This window comes from Rhinolophus ferrumequinum, chromosome 4, assembly GCF_004115265.2.
Source record: "Rhinolophus ferrumequinum isolate MPI-CBG mRhiFer1 chromosome 4, mRhiFer1_v1.p, whole genome shotgun sequence".
NCBI classification, from domain to species: Eukaryota; Metazoa; Chordata; class Mammalia; order Chiroptera; family Rhinolophidae; genus Rhinolophus; species Rhinolophus ferrumequinum.
The window spans coordinates 94,045,469-94,065,442 of NC_046287.1; the positions used below are offsets into that span (position 1 = coordinate 94,045,469).

Below are 19,974 nucleotides of genomic sequence, written 5' to 3' on the forward strand. Positions count from 1 at the left end.
GGGGGCTGTGCACTTAGGCTTTGATGAAACATTGTTCCACTGTAATTTTACGGAAGGGAAACAGAGTCCTAAATGATACTTGACAGTCAACAAAGAAAAGCAAACTTATTAAAATTTTGTACTATTCTTTGACAGCATAATCTTTAAGCATCACGGATGTACCAGAAATTCACTAACATAGGTTTTATTTAAACATACAAATAACATACAAAACCCTCCTTTTCCAGTCATTGCCTTATTAGCTAATTTGCCCTGAAGAAAAAAACTTCACAGGTCATAAGATGAATTTATGAGTTTTAAAATAGCTTCCTTATATTCCTTCATGGCTATGGTCTGTAAAATCCTGGTAATGAATTAAATTTGCACTTGTATGAGATTTTACTAGTAGAAAACACCTAAATAACTTATTGAATGCGTACAACATTAGAACATTAAACACCAGGAAAAAAATTACATGCCTCTAGGTTTTTACTAATCACATTCCAACACCAGAGGCTGAAAATGTATCAAATCACACCAAATCTTTTGCACATGACAACCTCATAAATTATTCAACTCATTAGTATTACTAAGAAGCATGAAAAACTCCATCAGCGTTAAGGGTGTTTTCCAAACGAAAAAGGTCAACCAAAAGTTTTAATAATGAAATCGAAGGGAAAGCTTTTCAAAGTAAATATGAAATAAGATTACTGTTCTTTATGCCTCCTTGAAGATACATCCAATTCTAAGTATTTGTTCAGTTAAAAGAAAGCATTGCTAATATATTTATTTTGTGTCTCCAAATAAATTGCCTGAAGAGAATGTCAAGAAACCCAAACTATGGCTAATCATATCTGCCCATCACATGAAAATTCAACTATAATCTAAAATCTCTGAATTTAGGGAGAAATCAAGTGATTCAAAACATTTTTATTAAAACATTAAGGCTGCTAATTCAGTTTCACTTATGTTACATTAATATAGGGTACCCTTCCTGAAACATATTTGTACTACAGGAACAGAGAGACCTGACTAGTTTTCAAATCCCAGGGATTGCTTTGATGGTCATGTAAATATTCCCTATTTAAGTAATTTAAGGTTAATTCCCTCAGCTGGTACAACTTGTTTAAAATCCTGAAAACTCTGATCACTGATTCAAATATTTCCAGCCATACTGAAAGTTCTATTGATACAATATTCTTTTGTTCCTAAAACAATATTTGCCACAATGGAGATGAATATAAAAACAATTTTTTTGAGCAAAAATTACAGCAGAGTTTCGGTGCATTTAATGCTTATCTTTCAAGATAGAATTTACAGGGAAACTGAAATATTGTAAATATTTAGTCCAGATGAAGGAATAAATTGAATTTCACTTTGTTCTAGAAGCTCTTTCAAAATTTGTAGGTTTGTACTATAAATATACCCTTTACCTATCTATGTCTACACAAATCAAAACATTCCATCAATTGGGTGTTAGTCAACACAACGCCAGACTTTAAGGTACTCAAACACATTCAAATGTTTGATGGCAGGAAGAGTGGCCAGAGCTTTTTTACTTTTATATGAATGTTGTGGCAATATGTGAATACAAAAGCTTTCTTTAAAATATACAAGATATGCTTTCAATTAAGTTTTTCAACATCTATTTATTTTTGGATGAAGTACTTTATAATAATTACTGACACTTACTTCCTATTTATTCTGAAGAAATACTTTGTATGTAGGTAAGAGGCACGTTCAGAGTTTGGAAGAGGGTACAATACTACATTTTCCTCTTGGCAGTTTCCACTCCCTCCTCCCATTTCTATGGACAGATCACTCCAGGGAATACTTTCTACTCATCCTCTTTTCATCCTGCATATTTTACTTCCCACATTCTACTCACTTTCAAAAGTCCATAGATATGAATAGTGATAAAAGTTGAAGAGGTATGCTCTAGAATTGTTTTGGGATAATTGTTTCACTTCTCTTTTGTCTTCCACAGCATGACCATAACCCTGAGAATGACCACTGAGTAACTGGCCTAAGTACCAGGTAGATTTCCTGAATATGTTATGGCACGCTTGTCTTTGTTCTGGATATGAATAAAATCACAACATACCCTTCCTTCCATTTATCAAAGACCCCAACACTCAAGAGGGATAATAGGTTTTGATAATGCTGATGATCCAGTATTTACAATTTACAAACCACTATGTATTTTAAAATACACTTATACTACATGCGGAGGATAGTTAGTATCACCCACATCCTTCCTTTATCTATTTCAAAAATAGAGTTGTTTTTTTCTTTTTTAAGTTTAGGTTCATTAAAAAATAGTTACTATGATACTAAAATATGACTATCTATCTTAAAAAGATTTTAAGATAAAAAATTAAAATTTATTTCTGATGTGCTTTGACACTTGCTCAGTAATAGAGATATTTTATAAATTAAATGTACAACATAGAGTATCCACGTTCATAGAGAACTAAAAGAACTCTTTTTCTAACAGACCCTTTTTAAAAGCAACCTGTAGAATGCTTAATGTAGTAATACAATGTAGTAGTATAATTACATAGGTAAAATTAAAGCTTTGGCAATTCAGTATCACTAATAATATCACACACTAGCATAACCTTTGTCACAAATTGGTTCTAGATGTTTCTAATTTCAAATGAGATGAATTCAAGATGAGTTGGTGAAAAATTCTAACTTGCTGGTTATATGAAATAAAGTTTTAGTAATTTTAAGTTCATTTTATAAAGCATGTCACTTTAAGTAGATAATTCTAAGACTCTCTTCTATAGAACATAAAAATAGTATCTCATTTTAAGTTCGTGCTAAATACTTAGGTACTAAAATCCTTAGATGATCTTTTGAGTTCATTAAAGAAATCCCCCATAGTACAGGTCAATTACAATTTTTTTCTTACATATTCTTTCTTGTAATTACTTTTACTTTATAAAATTACTATCTTAGGTATAATAGTTTCATATGAGATCCTCATGTATTTATTTTTATTATTTTTTAAATTTTCGATTACAGTTGACCTTCAGTATACTTTACATTAGTTACAACATAGTGGTTAGACATTCATATATTTTACGAAGCGATCCCCTCTACTAGTCTAGTACACACTCGGCACTAACTTGTACATAGTTATTTATTTAATTATACTTTGAGCCTTACTAAGTTATATCAATTCACATACTATTTGCACAACAAATTTTAAAAGCTTTGCACATTTTCTTAGAATTAAATATTTTCTCTATTCAGTATCAAGAACATGGATGGTATTATTATATGTTATAAACTGTGGTGAATTTAAAACAGATGGCTCACTTATTACTTTCAAATGAGTGAAAATTAACATAAAAACACAAGTAATTTTAAGAACAAAAGTAATTCCTAACAAAAATATATGGAGAGTACTCATTAATGGTTTTTTCCAAGTGTATATACTTTATAAAATTCTGGTATGATTTATCAAACTTAATTTGTTAGAGCATTTAAAAATGGGTAAATAGACAAAATATTCCTAAGCCTTCTGGGTAGACAGCAATATAAAGCAGCGGGTTTTTATTGAATTATAAAAAATATTCTGTATTTATAATTTATTATACATCTACAAAGGACAATTTAGGGTACAGTTCTACTATAGTGTAGAGTTGACGATACCTTTAATGTGGGATGTTTTTTTCAGACTTTATTTGCAACCCACTGGAGGACTGGGGCTTAAATGGGCATATTGTAGCAGGATTTATTTTCTGTTTTTAGACTGAATAAAATAGAATAGGATTAAAACAGAGAATGCCATGTAATGAGATTATTAATAAGACATTTGTTTCAGTAAAATGTACAAGTATGTACATGTATATATGTTCATATACAAACAGTATACACACGTATTATTTATATGTATATTCACACAGCATACATGTATGTGTACACACACATATACACACAAATTATAGATAAAAATATATAAGTCTGAGGACACAATTACCAACAGTATAAATTTCTTTCACCTGGGGTCTTAGTCACCAAAGTTCAAATGACACTGAAAAAGAAACTGATTTCACTCTTGTTTTAGGCAGTATGAGAAGGACGTTGGGTAATAACCAACTATTTAGAGTCTTTTCATCTCTTAAAAAGAAGTTAAAGGATCTAAAATACATCAAGCGGGGGAAATTTTGGTTTGATTAAGTGTAGCCTAAATGATGCTGAACCATAAAGCAGAACATAATACTTCTGACTTAAGACGTGGAGAATTTTAAACGCTAGCGAAAGAAATGAATTATCAAACAACACAGTCACCTCACATGAGAAGCATTTTGTGTAACAGGCATTGGTACTAACCGTACTCTATTGCAGCTTTGAGCAATGCTTCAGCATGAGTGGAGCCAAATGCATTCCGAACAAATCGCCTCCTTCGACGCAGGTCATCTTCCCAGTAATCCAAACGCCAGAAATCATGCAATTGGCTAAAAATGGGAAAATACAGAAACAAGAATCAATATTACCAACAATGGATAACTGGAAATTCATTTTTTCCTATAAAATTAAATATTTCTTTGGTCTCAACGGAAAATTAAAATACTCTTTGAGATATTTATATTTTACACAATTGTGTTTGTATACATGTTTACAAATGAACAAAATTTAAAATAGTAACATCCTCAGATTTTAGGCATTATAACACTCAGCTCTGCTTTCTTTATAATGTTCTCCCTTCTGCTAAAAAAACCCAAAACATTAATCATGGGCATTTAGTAACAAATGCAGCATCAAATTACAAGTATTAATGGCACAGTTTGCATTCTTTTACACTGTTTTTAACAAGGCTTGTAAATCACAGGACAGACCTCACTACAAACAGTTTGCAATTTAATGACCACGGTTTCTTAGAAGACTGAATTAAGAACTATAAAATATTGCCCACTTAGATTTGGTGGTACAATGATTAAAATAATGTGCTGAAATATTCATTGAAATAATTCCCTGCTGCCCACAGCAACCTGAGAAAAGTGCAATTTTATCCATTATTAATAATACTGAATTAGAGCTGCAAAACATTCCAGTATATGGTAATTGTCTTGGTAAATTACTATTCTAATGCTAACAGAGTCCTTGGATGATTTTACGGCTTTCAGCTAATATAAACCATTAACAAGCATGGTCATCATTGGGTAACATTGTCTAAACCGTGTTACACTCTAAACCAATATTAAAAATCCATGAGATATGTCAGAAACTACTGAAGTATGCTCACTGCACATCAATGGAACATTCATTAAATATCATTTGTTTTTCAATTTAATTTCAATAAACATTGGTGATAAATACCAATGCTTGAGAAGTCTGTTTTTCTCTGTATAGTATTTGGAGTAATATACTCAAAAGATAATATTCTAATTTTCCTCAGCAGCACTATTCATAAAAACATATAAAATGCTTTCATAGAACATTTGATTTCATTTTTTATTTTGATATTTTATTGTAGGAGAACATAATGTTTGATCGAGGCAGGAAATATGTATGTTTTGCTCATCATTATATCTCTAGCACAATGGCACATACTATGTCTTTAATAAATGTTTAATGAATTAAAACAAAACAATTTTTTACTTTGAAAATCTATGTATAGTTACTGAGAACTATGATTAAATTTTGAAAAACATTTCAGATTTTATGGCTATATAATTTTGTTTTCTTTAACTTAATTGTAAAAGAACATAATATAAGGGATATATATATATATATATATATATATATATATATACACACACATATAAAGAACATTAAAATTATAAGCATTTGAAGTATACTTTAATATAGTTGTTTTTTTAAACATATACTTACTCAATTTTTGCCAAAATAATGATTAACTGATAAATAATGGTTATAAGTAGTGTCATTCTGTTATTTAAAATAGAATGATTTGTATCCTTACAAATACGACTAATCCTAGTCGTTTAAGGAAGACCACACTAAAATCTTGCTAGAAAGATTTTCCTCAAGTGTATGTTACAATTAAGTAACGAAATGCACCAGGAGAGACCAGAGATCTAATGTTTTCTCAAATTTCTAACCACAGACATACTTTTCTCTATTTCTTCCATTAAGTACAACTGAAAAATAGAAAGGACATTATATATAAAACAAACATAACACAACTCTGAAAGGTGGAGAACAGAATGCCAACTGGCAAGGGCCTCAAGGCCTAAAAAGCAACACAATGGTGAGTTCCCTAGGTTATCTTTTCGTCACATATCCTAGAAGTGGAGGCAAAGGTGCCAGCAACCAGGTAGGCCAATGGGTGCAGACCAAAGGGGAAAAAAAGCCCCCAACAAAAGTCTCTTTCTCTAGCCAAAGGACCAGGAAAGGGCCATCCTAGAAAAACAGAAAACTTTCAGACAACATCTTCTGCACTCTTGCAAAACACTATGAGAAACTGTGACCACCAACCTCCCCGCATTAGCAAAGGATGAATGGGGAGCCTAGATGTAAAGCCTCATGAAGGTGTGATGAGATGCCCCACCATCCTTATCTGGTGATATCAGAGCACTAGGGAGCCAGGAGTTTCATTTCTGCTGGCTGGTAACCAGTCAGTGGAGACCACGTAGAGGGCCTGGATTTCCACTCCACGGAACAGTAATGAGACAGGCTTCCCTCTCTCCACTGGGTGTTGTGAGAGGAGATAAGAGAGAGAGAGAGAGAGAGAGAAAGAGAGAGAGAGCGAGAGACTGAGACACGTTCACTACTGACCAACAGCTACGAGGCCACCCCTACCATTAGACAACAGCTGAGGAGCTGGAACTCCCACGCCTACCAAACAGTAATGAAGAGTCACCCACTCCTTGTAAGGAGAGTGGGAAATCCAGATTTCTACTTTCACCTGGCAACGAAGAGGGATGCTCCCCACTTCTGATGCAGCATGTCAGAGAAAGTCAAATAAAACTGCAGGTTTAAATGCGATAAAAATATCTCAGAAAGTAACAAGAAAATGTCCAGGTTTCAATCTCAAATTACTTATATCAAGACTCTGGAAGATCTCAAATATATTGCAAAAAAGATAGTTAATAGACACCAATGCTAAGATGACGGGAATGTTAGAATTTTCTGACAAAGATTTTAAACGAGGCCTAATAAAAAAATGCTTCAATGAGCAGTATGAGCATGCTTAAAACAAAAACAAAAACAAAAAGAAAGCCTCTGCAAAGAAACAAAGTCTTAGGAAAAAAACAAAACAGAAACACAACAAAAACTAAACACACCAGAAGATGCAAAGAAGTACCAAATGGAAATGTTACAAGTAACACATACAATAACCAAAATGGAAAGCTCAGACGATGGCTTCCATAGCAGAGGGGACAGAAAAAAGGATTAGTTAACTGGAAGATAGAGCAATAGAAGTTACAAAATCTCAACAACAAAGAGAAAAATAGACTAAAAAACAAACAAACAAACAAACAAAACTGGAGTTCTGGACGGAGATGGGAAATAATGGCTGACTATTTCCCAAATTTGTCAAAAACCAACAAACAAACGATCCCATAAATGTGCTGATTTAAGAAGCAGACTGAACTCCAAACATAATCACCTCCAAGAAATTCATGCCAAGACACATCATAATTAAACTTCTGAAAACTAAGGATAAAGAAAATCCTAAAAAGCCACCAGCGAAAAATGACATCTCACATATAGAGGTAAAACAATCACAGTGACAGTATATTTCACATTAAAAGCTATGGTGGCCAGAGGAAGTTACAAAGTATACGTTATATGCCGAAAGAAAAGAACTGCCAACCCAGAATCCTACCACTAGTGAAAATATCCTTCAGGAATAAAGAAGACATGAAGATATTTTCAGTTAAAAAACAAGAGAAAGTATCTGTTGCATCAGAGCTAGTCCAAAAGAATGGCTAAAGGGAGTCCTACTGTAAACATAAGGGAAGCAATAAAAGAAGGAATATTGGAACATCAGGAAGGAAGAAAAAAATACAATAAGCAAAGTATGAGTAAATGTAATGATAGGCTTTCCTTTTCTTCTTGAGTTTTCTAAACTATGTTTTACTGTTGAAGCAAAAAGTGTCACACTGCCTGATGTGGTTCTGAGTGTGTGTAGAGGTAAAATTAAAACAAATATAAATGAAGGAGGCTAAAAAGCGATGTAAAGGAGGAAGGTAAATTTTCTATTCTCTATTTGAACTGGTAAAATGAAACCACCTATAGACTAATAAGTCACGTACATGTAATGTAACAATTAGAGCAACCACTGAGAAAGCTATACCAAGAGATACACTAAAAACATTATAGCTGATGAACTATCAGAAGGAAAAACTAAGAAAACAATCCCATTTACAACCGCATCAAAAAGAATACAGGTAGAACCACTTTGTGAAACTTTGTGTTACACTACTTTGTTTTTATGAAAGACCGACGTTAGTATGGTAAGAGCTTTTTTCAAAAAGCTAAAATCCTCTTTCATTTTTTTTTTCAATTATTGAAAACAAGTACTAATGTAAGTCTTTTGTATAAGTGAAGTCACATAAGGTGATTTTTGGAAAGCAGGAGATACTCTGCTTTAAGTCATTCTGGCTTAGGAAAGGTTTCATAGAAACACTCTACTATCAGACAGCGGGGTGAAACCTGCAATATATCTAGGAATAAATTTAACCAAGGAGGCAAACGACCTGTACACTGAAAACTATAAGACAATGATGAAAGAAATTGAAGAAGACACAAATAAAGATATTCCATGCTCAGGAAATGGAAGAATTGATATCGTTAAAATGTTTATACTACTCCAAGCAATCTACAGATCCAATGCAGTCTCCAGCAAAATTCCAGTGGCATTTTCACAGAAATAGAACAAACAATCCTAACATATGATGGAACCACAAAAATCCTAAATAGCCAAAGAATCTTGAGAAAGAGAACAAGGCTGGAAGCATCACATTTCCTAATTCCAAACAATATCACAAAGCTATAATATTCAAGATAGTACAGTATTGGCATAAAAACAGACACAAAGATCAATGGAACAGAAAAGAGAGTCCAGAAATAAGCCCACACATATATAGTCAATTATTTTATGACAAAGAAGCCAAGAATATACAGTTGGGGAAAGGACAGTGTCTTTAATAAACGGTGTTGGCAAAACTGGACAGCGACGTTCACAAGAAAAAAACTGGATCACTGTCTTACACCGTACACAAAAAATAAGTAAAAATGGATCAAGGACTTGAACATAAGACTTGAAACAATAAAACTCCTAGAAGAAAACAGGCAGTAAGCTCCTTAACATTGGTCTTATCATCATTTTTTGGATTTGATACCAAAAGCAAAGGCAACAATAAAAGCAAATATAAACAAGTAGGACTACATCAAACTGAAAAACTTCTGCACAGCAAAGACAACCATCTACAAAATGAAGAGGCAACTGACAAAATGAGAGAAAATATTTGCAAATCATATACTTGATAAGATATTAACATCTAAAATATATTTAAAAAGAAACCTCATACAACTCAATAGCAAACAATCCGATTAAAAAATGATCAGACTATCTGAACAGAAGACATAGAGATGGCCAACAGGTACATGAAATGGTGCTCAGCATCACGAATATCAGAGAAATACAAATGAACATCACAATGAGATACTACCTCACACCAATTATAATGGTTATTATAAAAAAGACAAGAAATAACAAGTGTTGGTGAGGATGTGGAGAAAAGGGAACACTGTACACTGTTGGTGGGATTGCAAATTGGTGCAGCCATTATGGAAAACAGTATGGAGATTCCTCAAAAAACGACAAATAGATCTACTTTATGATCCAGCAATTCCACTTCTGAGTATTTACATGAGGAAAAGAAAAACACTAACTCAAAAAAATAAATGTACTTCTATGTTCAGCAGCATTATTTACAATAGCCAATCCTTGTCAAGGGTGAATGGATAAAGAAGACAGATACACACCTCCCCCCCGACACACACACATGTGCACACACACAAACACAAATGCAATACTATTCAACCTCAAAAAAGGATGTCTTGCCATTTGTGACAACATGGATGGAACTTGAGGGCATTATGCCAAGCATAAATCAGACAGAGGAAGACACATATTGTATGATTTTGTTATATGTGAAATCTAAAACAAACCAATGCCCCCCATCCCCACCTGGGGGGGGGAAGCAAAAAAACGGAAATCATAGATACAGAGAACAGATTGTTGGCTCCCGGAGGTGGGAGGTGTGAGCTGGGAGAGATGGGTGAAGGGGGTGAAAAAGTACCATTTCCAGTTACAAAATAAATAAGCCATGGGGATGTAATACACAGCATGGTGACTCTAGTTAATAACACTCTACTGTATATTTGAAAGTTGCTAAGAGTGTAAATCTTAAAAGTTCACATTACAAGAAAAAATATTTTTTTATAATGTGTGGGGATGGATGTTAACTAGACTTATTGTGGTGATCATTTTGCAATATATAAATATTAAATCAATATACAGTACATCTGAAGCTAATATAATGCTATGTGTCAATCATCCCTTAATAAATAAATAAAATAATTTACAAAAATGTTATTTAACAGTTAATTCTAATTTCAGGAGAATAATTTTGATAGTTTTTTGACTCTTGAAAAGTAACTTATTAAAATTATGCATTTGCTAGAAGTTTCTGTTGGTATTATCCCCTTTATTATTTTTAAAATTTCTTTTAAGCAACAAATAGACTCTTGTTTTGCTCTGCTACAGAAAACTGCAATTTGTTGTGAAGTCTGCGATATACCTTCTTCCAGTCTCTTCTTTTTGCAACTGTCCCAGAAATTATGCTACGTTATGCATCTCCATTTAATTCTGCAGTAGTATGCATCCATTATAGGTATAAAAATATGTGCAATTTATTTTTTCAAACTAGAAAAATGACTTAATTATAATGAAAGTAAGAATAAGTATTTCAGTGTAATTACGAACTAAGGTTTACAAAAATATCACTTTAATTCCTAATGTCTTTATAAAATTCTCAAATAAACACATTACAATGCTAAAACAAAACAAAACAAAACAAAAAAATCACAATGGCTAAAACAAAATGGAATTCTAAAATATGTCCAAATAAATCACAGGAAGGCAAGGAAAAAAGCAAAACAGAAACAACAAAAAAATGTAGAACAAACAGAAAAGAAAAATGCTTTGGAAACAATGCTTTCTATGAGAAATCCACTTCAAATATAACAACATAGGTAGGTTGAAAGTCGAAGGATAAAATAAATATATCATTCAAAAATTAAAAGAAAGCAGGAGTTGCTAGAATAATCTCAGATAAACATACACTTTAGAGAAAATAAATTACTAGAGACAAAGAAAGACCTTACCTAACGATAGAAGGGTCAATCTATCAAGAAGACACCAATCCCAAATGTGTATGCACCAAACAACAGAGCTGCAAAATACGAGCTGTGATCAAACAATACGGTGAATGTTTTTATAAAAAAATTATTACAGTAAGAGACAAACTGATATTAACCCCCGTCAAAATACTCTCCTCTTACTTTAATCACACTTATCCCATCATTCTTGCCACTTTCTGAAGCAGTTCTGGAGCCCTCTTTCCTGAATGTCTTTAGTTGTGCTGTCATGGCTGCCTCGATGTCCTGAATCATTTTGACTTTGGGAAAGAGCCAGAAGTCACAAAGTGCCAGATCCGGTGAATAGGGTGGACGTAATGTTGACAGAAATTGCTGTACCGGAAACAATGTGTGACACGGACCCTTTCCGTTGTGATCACAAAATACGATGAATGCTGCTGCTGAGTGCCATCTAATGGAAAGGCAGGGATCTTCAATACGGGAAGCAACTCATCGAACCTTAGTAACGGTGTGTGACAAGTTTCACCTTGTTCGGTGCAGTCAGCTGGGTGTGAACTATGGTTGAGAGAAGGTGTGTTTTAAAGTGTGCCATAAATCATCCTTCGCCATGACAACGCTCCGTGTCCACACATTGCTTCTGATACAGCAATTTCTATCAAATAAAAACATTACAGTGTCCTCATCCACCTTATTCACCGGATCTGGCAACGTGCAACTTCTGGGTCTTCCCCAAAGTCAAAATGATTCAGGACATGGAGGCAGCCACGACAGCTCAACTAAAGACACTCAGGAAAGAGGACTTCCAGAACTGCTTCAGAAAGTGGCAAGCACGATGGGGTGTGTTTAAAGCAAGGAGGAGTCTTTTGAGGCGGACTAATAGCAATGTGTCTTTTGTTGTAATATATTTTGTTTGAGTAAAACATCCACCACATTGTCTGATCACACCTCCTATGTGGTATTTACTCAGCAGTAATCCATGGATGATTTTTATGGGCCCACAAATCTCCTAAAATGGTGTGCAAATTTTATGGGCTATGTACATAAGAATGCTGGGGGAGAGAGCCACAATTTTAATAATTTTTTTCTCAAGACAGTTTCTGATCCACAAATATTTAGAAGTATGGGTAGAGAGTATACAAATAATCATCTCACTGCATCCCTAGTTTTTCGGGTGGGTTTTACTATTTACCAGCAAGTCAGGATTTATTAGAGGGACTTCTGTAGCCAGGATGATATGGCTACAGAAGGCTGATGTTCCAATACCATTGAACTTGGCATCTGTGCCAGGTTACCAATCTAGGAAATCATTACTGTTTTGTCTTCAAACTGTGTCCTTCTCTTTCCTTCAATGTTTCCATTTAAAAAGGCATTTGCTGAGCACTTGTCCTATGTAGACGATGTTCTTGATGCTGCAGATATATTCTAGCAGCATAATGACAGCATGCATTTCCTTTCTTTTTATCCTCACTCACATGTACTTTGCTGTTTTACAACTGAAATTCACCAATATACAAGTGTATAAACTCTTTAACTAAACTGGCCCTCTATCACGCCTATTGAACATTTCAGCATAAAATATTCTCTGCCAGATTCTTCTGCAACCTGTGAGACACTGCAGTAAAAAAAAAAAAAATAACACCGACTACTATAGTAAGTTTTACAGAGTAACTGCAGATGTGTGTGTTGTTAATAATTTATAAGCATGATCAAAAAACTAATTCTGACATGCTTATTTAGGTCAGAATATTCTGATTGCTTAGAGAGTTTCCTTTAATACCCTAAGTTAGGTTTCCAAGCACTTCTTTTCATGAAGGAGGGCTAACTTCGATTTCCTGCACTTGGAGCGCCAACGGGTAAGCAAATATATGGACCACTGGGCTGTCATCTGCATAGCTATACAGGTAGTCATGTGGCACTGAAGTTCTGCTGGGCTCTGCTAGCTTATAGCTGTTTTAACCTCGTGACACCTCTGATAAGGGTTGAATGTGATAATATGTGTTATCGATCTATCTACTATCTATCTATCTACCTACCTACCATCTATCTATCTATTTATCTGGTCTTTATAGCTTTGTTTTTGTTTTTCATAACTGAATTATGGAAACATTGAGATCATATGTATGTTTTCTTCATAAGTGTAGTATTACAAGTACAGTGCATAATTGCTGGTAAAAAAGTAGACAAACAGCTAGCAATTAATAAAGAGAAGATTCCCAGTTAAGTTTAATCATGATACCCTTACTATTGATGTAATGGTGTTCATTAAACAGAGTTGGATACTATTTTAGCATAAGCAGAGTTCAGGAAATCATAATTTTTCTCTACAAAATTATTGGTAATTACATTTGAGGTTTATGAAAATGTGCTCAATCTTCCTAAAAGGAGTACCCCTTCCTCTCTCAGGAATGCATCACCTTCGTAACTTGGGGGGAAACTGATTTTACCTGGTTAAAGCATGACTGAACTGTTACATGGTTATAAGGTTTTGGTAACAAAAAGTATCCAATGGAACACAGAAAACAGTAAAAAGAACCAAGAAATATTTTGCAAAAGGCAGACATAAAATACAGTGAGAAATTAAATATCTACTTTGCTAAAGAACTGGTGGTAATCACGGAGGTCAGGATTTCTGTGCAAGACTTCTAATCCTACCAACAGTGAACAAAAACACAAATACTAACTGACAGACTAACAGTTACAAATTTATCTCCCCTCCTCTGGACACACTGTAGATTGCACTTTTCTTTTCTTTTGTGAAATTAGGCACGCCTATGGAACTTCCCCCAGCCAATAAAATGTGAGCCGAAGTGAGTCACTTCCAGACAAAAGTTGTAAGAGCCAATGAACAATCTGCCACATTCCCTTCGCTCCATAGGAATTAAGAAAATATGCCTTGATGTGGAGTTTCCAGCATTTTGCATCCCTGAGTGATTTCATTGAGCAGGGAACTTCCCTGCAGACCTCTGCTGGACATGTATATGAGTGAGAAATACATTTTTCATATATTCAAAACCTGAGATTTGGAGGTTGTATGTCAACTGTATTATAATCTAACCCAAGAATTAAGTTCCTAAAATAATAATACTTGTGGAATGGCCAATATTAACTGAGAGCTTATTGTGTTACACGTACTTTCTAAGCATGGCGTAACTGGTTCATTCTTCATGAATTCCCTATGAGATTAATACTGCAATTAACCCATTTTACACATGAAGAAATGGAGGCACAGAGAGGCTAAGCAATCTGACTATGATTAAGCAGAGTATTTGTGCTGAGGTAGTCTGATTTCCTAGCTCCTGCTCTATTTCCTCTATATGCAAAGCAACCAAGAAAATGGACTATCTTAAGGATATTACGTTGAAAGCACCAACACAGCTGTTTGCTGCTTCTCTATTACCAGAACTAATTACTCCAAATGAAAAAAACTATGAGTACGGAGGTCCATGTCTTAGGGAGATATAAACTGGTGGTCTGGAGTTGAACAGTGAGGGGATCCATGTTTGTCTTGCTGTTATTGCTCAGGACTGCATTTCTGTAAATTTCCTATTAAAACACTTTAAATTGACAAACTGGACTTATCTGCATGATTTTGGCCTTTCAGGTCCTTTGGCATTTGAGGGCCACTTTGCAAACATGGCTCCCGAAATAATTATTGTGTAAGTGTTAAGGACAGAAAAAAAAATACAGTAATACAATGGCAGGACCAACTTACTGTATAGGTGAACATACAAGGACACAGATGTGAGTATGCTAATGACACATGATTACAAGATATGCTGACAAAACAAACTCTGTATTTATTGACACACTTAGATCTCCTCCATAAGAAAAATCAGCAGCCTTTTATTAACCTGTCTTGTGTCCTATTAAATCAATTCCTAGTGCATTCCCGGGGGTGCCAAAAAAATGTATACACATGACTTGTATTCATCTTTTGTTATCGGTGTATATTGAGTATTACTATTTTAATACAGTTTTTCCTTTCTTAAAATGTGTATACATTTTTTTGCACCGTCTGTATATTACCCTAACGCTCTCTGTATGTTTCTCTTTCTCTCTCTCATTCTCTCTCCCTCTCTCTCTCTCTGTGTGTGTACTCTTATCCATGTTATATCTACATGTATACATTTGACATTTTAAGCCATTAATACTGTTCTGACTCTTTCCTACATACTACTGGGCTCCTCTTCCAAGGTCTTCTTTCTCTGACTTTCTAATATTCTCTCTAGCCTGAGGCTGTGTGTAATATCTGGTAATTTAAATTACAAATGGATTGGGGAAGCTCTGAAAAGTGCATCCTTCCTTCCTGTCTTTGAAAAGTGTATTCTCAATTTCTGACATGGTAAGGTCACAGTTCACGAAGTGAAATCCTAGTCCCCAGTCAAGTGTTTCGTAAGCCAGCCTTGTTTTCTCTCTCTCTCCACGTGATTATTGAAGCTGCAAGGTAAGACAGGATTCCACAATCAGGATTCCAAATACAGCACTGGGGGTGCACCCCCGTTCTTTGGCTCTGTCATTTGTTCTCATGCATATGAGTGGTGAGAAGTTACTATTAATGATGATTTTTGCTAAACTTTCTGAAACATTTTGAATTCACAGTAGAGGGAAATAGTGATTGATGAACGTATATGAACTGAAAAAGCTTCCCAATTAACTATAATGAAGCTTTAGACGAAAAAAAAACACAGTGACTATTATTAGTGTAGGTTAGATTGCACAAGATATACTTAATGATGAGAAAGTTTTGTTAGCAACCAAATCAAACAGCTGGACATGAAAAAAAAAAGTGGGTAGAAAAATATACTTTTTGTCTAAAATTGTTTCCAATGTGGGTTTCTTATTTTGACCCGAGTTACTGTCTAACTTTTTGCTTATGTTGCTACTCACTGTTGACTACCTGTTTGTATTTCTGTCCTCCTCCCCTGCATCATTTACCATCAACCCACTGTACTCTGTATCACTTTTGCTCTTAATTTACATTTTTATTAGAAAGAGGAAAAGGTAGTATGATTTGGTTAAAGTATGATAATATAACCTTAGTCTCATAACATGAAAATCTTTTGGCATAAAATATACTAAAAAAGAAAACTAGTTTATTCACAGTGAACTTTGAAAAACCATGTTAATGTTATACATTGATTTTAAAGAGGGGTATACTTATACTGTACCTTTGAAGGCAGATGCGTTACCCATTTGATAAAGGGCAGAGAAAATCATTCAAGAAAAATATCTTCTCTTTCTGTCCTTAAAATAATTAATCATATCGGAGGGCTTATATTACTTTATTCTGAATGTTGTAGAAAGAAAAGTCTCCTGATACATATTGGATGTTTTGATTCTTTAATTTGTTTTTATTTTATTTTACTGTCTTCAGGGAAAGCAGTTTTCTGAGGACAAAAAATATCCATGTGCCTCTTGGGTTCACCACTACTCTCTATGATCTGGTTTCTGCTATTGTGAGAAATAAAGTGGTTTTATAGTCTTTAACAGATAATTTTCAATGTGAAAATGACAGATGAGAAAAATAAGCCCATAAGCATCGGGTTAGGTCCTGTATGTTACTGCAAGACACATGAGCAGTGATTTTTAAGTGTGTGGTCCAGGAAACTGGGCTCAATTCTCACAAAATATTTATTTACTATGTTTGCAAATTCTGAACCTCAACTAAAAGAAAAACAAAATTAGGAGTGGAGTGTCCAGACAGAATGGTAGATTTGGTTCTTGAGCCTCCCTTAATCTGTAGAAAAGAGGAAGAGCCATCCTACTAGAGAACTGTCCAGTCATTTCCCGTACTGGTTTTTCTTAAAGAGGTCGCCAGGTATGAACTTCCATAAGAGATATGGTGGGAGAGAACAGAAATATTTTAATGGTGAAACCATTTAAGGGACAATTTCGTATACTTTTTCACTTTATTAACACTTGCAAAAAAGTGTGGCTCCAATATTATGACCAATTAAACAAGGGAGGGCTGCAGAGTAGAGAAGAGAAATAGTTTCCAAAAAGTAAAAAACAACTTCATTCCATGAGCTCTCTGTCACGCATATGATACGTAAATGCTGAATTGCATTTTCACTCCTTGTCGTTGCACCTTTAACCAACTATTTTTCTTGTTCAACCTTTTTTTATTTTTTTTTTAAAAAAAGCCAATAGCATGCAAAGCTTTTTAGAACTTATTTTGTTGTTTTTCTTTTCTTCTTCTTTTTTTCCCCCACTTTCAGCAGTGCTAGGCTCTCCATTTAAAGCAATTTTAGGGAAGCAATAATTACTTTAATCTTAATTAAGAAAATTGTAAAAATTAGTTGTGAAACATCTAATTCTACACAGTAATTATCCCACTTGAAGGAAGTAGACTATTCTTTCATCCTAATAATTACTGTTGTAGTGAATAGGCTTAAATATCTTTAGAAATAATTAAAAATTCTTCCCCACAAGACTTTAGAACTGGTTATATAAGAAATCACACAGAAAAGGATTTACTTAACTTTGAGGAAAATCCTTATGCTAAACTGTACAATTTTCAATTATCTTTAAAATTACATATATCACTATAAAATAAATGTTTCTTAAATCCCATATTTTATATAAAAGTTGTCTTAGTTGTATAATATTTACAAGCCTTGTATTATTTAAAATTATTAAGTGTATGATTTTCACTATTACATTGTGTAAACCTCAGTTCCTTCATTTAGAAAATGGGGATTATAGAATCTTAAGGAATGCATGTAAAGTGTTCAGCCCAGTGTATGGTACATAGTAAGCAGCAGCCACAGAGGCAGACAGTGAAAAATAGGTTCAAATCCCAGCCCTACCACTCCCTAGGTCAATGACAACTTGTCTGAGTATTAGTTATCTTATCTATATGGGAGTGTTAGTTTCTATAGATGCTCTTCGTCCAATGCTTGCTACAAGTCCACTAATAAATAGTAATTATATCGGCTGTTTTACAAACTAAAGTGCATATAGTTTTGCATTTCTATCAAACTAAATCAGTAAGTTTTCCAGAAACTCAGATATGCTTTTTAAAGGTCTAACATTTTTTAACGCAACACCTTTCTCTCTCTCTCTCTCTCTCTCTCTCTCTCTCTCTCTCTCTCTATATATATATATATATATATATATATATATATATATCCAAAAATGTACATACATTTTAAGAAAGGAATACTATTAAAATTGCAATACTCAATATATGCCGACAACAAAAGGTGAATACAAGTCACGTTTGACTTCTGTAATTACAAGAGGTGCTCAAAGTGGTTACCATCAGCGTCCAGATGCTTCTGATTATGGTGAACTACTGCTTGAGTAACTTTGACCAAAGTGTCCACTTGTATACATTTTTTTGGCTCCCCCGGTACACACACACACACACACACAGAAGAAAATCTTTTATCCTGCTTTACAGAGTCCACAGAGTTACCTTCTTTCCAATTTCATCACCACTTTTGCATTATTTTAGAATCCCTCCTCCCTCTATGTCTCATAACCTGGTGTTCATTCCTACTTTCATGCTATCCCTCTCATTAAAATGTTCACATGCCCATCCAATTAGCAATTATTTGTGTACTATTCTTGCTACATTTCTATGTCTATTTTGTAATCATGCCATTCTTCTCTCTAAAATACCCTTGCTCATAAATTTGGCAATTAAATATTTTACTGTACTTTGTTGGATCTAAACTTTTCATTTAATACCTCATGCATTTACACCTTGACTCTCTTACTCAACTGTAAACAAGATATCAGACATTTGACTTACGCAGCTCTGCAACCCCCTACGCAGTACTTAGAACAGTGTTTACAAATAATAGGCATGCAATATTTTTTCATTTGATTGTTCTCGCATGGTGTTTCCATGTAATGAAATTAGATATAATGTTTAAAATAAAATTATGTTAGAAACAACTCCTGTAAGACAGAGCAAAGCTACTAATTACTAAACATGCTTATGTCATTTTACCAAAGTCATATACACCCTGTTCGACTTTTCCACTAATACACAATAAATGGGGTGGAAGTAGTTACCAAACTTCTGATAATAGAATTAAAAGTTATTACTTTCTTAGTAGCTTATCATCCCTTTGTAAGAGAGAATGATTTTCCAGTAACATTTAACTCCAATAGAAAAATACAACATAGTAAATTAAGAACATGGTGACAATTTAGTCTGCCTTTGTGAAGTTTGCTTTAGGCTATACAACCATTTCAGTAATCAAATGCAAGCTGGTCCATTTGTGTTTGATTCTTTCTGATATTTATGAGGTACACTAAAGAAAAATGTTTCCATCCAAAAGAAGTTATCTAATACATTTACTTTTAAACTAACTGCAACAGTATGCTTATTAGTTTTATAATGAACTTTCTATTTACAAAAGCTCTCAGCTTTGTTGACACTTTTAATTTTATCTACTCTGAAAACCATCAAACCCTACACCCTTCTCTACTCTGGTGCTTTTCCTATAAATATCAGTCCTTAAAACATAAAAACACTTCTTAAAAGTAATATTCTCTCTCTGATTTATATTTGTCAAATTAATAGTCTTAAAATAACTGACAAGAAAAGCACCCAGTAGCAAAATTTTCATTATATTTTTAGCTCCATTATCTCATTAATGTAGATGAACA

General features: G+C 33.9%; 1 protein-coding gene across 1 annotated transcript in view; it reads right to left on the reverse strand.

The window, feature by feature from the left end:
• Window positions 1–19,974, reverse strand: part of NBEA (neurobeachin) — a 658,659-nt gene that overhangs the window by 235,496 nt on the left and 403,189 nt on the right. Inside the window, 1 exon segment of the mRNA XM_033103847.1 lies at window positions 4,324–4,448. Within this exon segment, the coding sequence (XP_032959738.1) occupies window positions 4,324–4,448 (125 nt within the window).